The sequence below is a fragment of the Geospiza fortis genome, unplaced genomic scaffold, assembly GCF_000277835.1.
Source record: "Geospiza fortis unplaced genomic scaffold, GeoFor_1.0 scaffold16, whole genome shotgun sequence".
Taxonomy (NCBI): domain Eukaryota; kingdom Metazoa; phylum Chordata; class Aves; order Passeriformes; family Thraupidae; genus Geospiza; species Geospiza fortis.
In genome coordinates this window covers 9703187-9704663 of record NW_005054302.1, presented here as the reverse complement: position 1 = coordinate 9704663, position 1477 = coordinate 9703187, and the positions used below count along the sequence as shown (strand labels likewise).

General features: G+C 48.2%; 1 protein-coding gene across 1 annotated transcript in view; it reads left to right on the top strand.

Moving 5' to 3' along the window:
• The first annotated feature begins 486 nt into the window (after positions 1–486).
• Positions 487–1477, top strand: part of CEP57 (centrosomal protein 57) — a 21607-nt gene continuing 20616 nt past the window's right edge. Inside the window, exon 1 of the mRNA XM_031066057.1 lies at positions 487–522. Within this exon, the coding sequence (XP_030921917.1) occupies positions 487–522 (36 nt within the window). The remainder of the gene's footprint in view (positions 523–1477) is intronic.

The window sequence follows — 1477 nt, the reverse complement described above, 5'->3', positions numbered from 1 at the left end:
CCCGCCCCGGCCCTGCCCGGCGGTGCCAGCCCGCAGCTCCCGGGGCTGAGCTGGCGGTGCCTCTCGGTGTTCCTCTTTGCTGGCTGGAAGCGCTGCCTTATGCTGAGCTTCAGCTTTAGTCGATGCCCGTGCCCTTGGGCGTGTGCGGGAGCTCCTGGCGGGCTGGGACAGGTAACCACCTCCAGACACGCCGGGGAGCAGAGTTCCCGTGCCCGCGTTGCTCCCAGGGCGCTGGGTGTGGAGGAGCAGCGGGACACGTGGCTCGGCTGGTGGCAGGTGACACGGGGAGGGAGCCTGTGCTGGGCTCATGGAACGCTCCCTATGCCCACCAGCTTGGCACCTCAAACAGATTCCCAGTTCTTGTTTGAAGTTTTGGCCTGATGTTTGCAGCTTTCTGGAATAAGTTGTGGTTTTAGTTGCTTTTCGTTGTTTTGGCTTTTTCTCGCGTGAGAAACTGTGTCTTACACGTGCTTTGGAGGAGCAGCGATGGGGAAGAGGCTGCAGTGGGATGGGCTGCGCGGAGTGCGAGGTCACTCTTGTGGGGATTCATGGTTTGGGGTCTCACTGGCTGGGTGGTGAGCACCCATCGTGGCGTTCTCTCCTGTGTGACTCCTGCCCTCCTGCAGTGTGCTCCCCTACTTACACCTGGGCCAGCAAGAGGAATTTGAGGACTCTTATCTCCTTTCCTGACCAAAATTGTTTCTAGCAGGCCTGGAGAATGACCTCAGAAGAGTCGTTTTAGTCTTCGGTAGGTAAATATAGGCTGTTTAATGAACTTGGCTAGGCAAACTCTTGGGGAAAAAAGTTGTCTACTGTAGACTTCCTGTATGTGTCCAAAAAAAGAAACAAACCCTAACTTTATATTTTTCTGAACTTTTAAAGTAGTTGCTTTTAATACATCTGGCACTCTATGGCAGATAGTTGACAAAAATTACTGTATTGTGCCAACATTTTTTCCCCCACCTTTGGTGTAGTTGCTTAACAAAGTTAACTTTTTTTTATGTCTGCTTTTAACTAGAGATGTTATTGAAATGTAAAATGCTCCTGACTCAGTCTATATCAGGGAGGCGCAGCCAGCACTTAATTTGGCCTGTAGGTGATAGGGGCTGTCCTTCCTTCCCCACTTTCCTAGAACCGCAATAATGAGGCGTAGTAAGGCTGCTAATTGAGACTGTCCCTCCAAAATTACTATGAAAGTTTGAATAACTGGGTACTTGGATGTTTTATAATCACTGCATTCAATATCTCATTATTCTGTGTTTTTTTTTCTCATTCCCTACATAATTTTCCTGTGTTTGCTTTTTTTTTTTAACCATGTGCAAAGACTACTGTGTGTCACTTAAAGCATTGCCAGGTATTAATCTTTTTTTCTTTATTTTTTGGTTGTGAGCACCCAGATGAGAACTTGCAATAGCACCCATTCTAATTTAATCCCGGTTTTAAAAACTTTCTGTACGACTTTGTGTCTTTCCCCGCC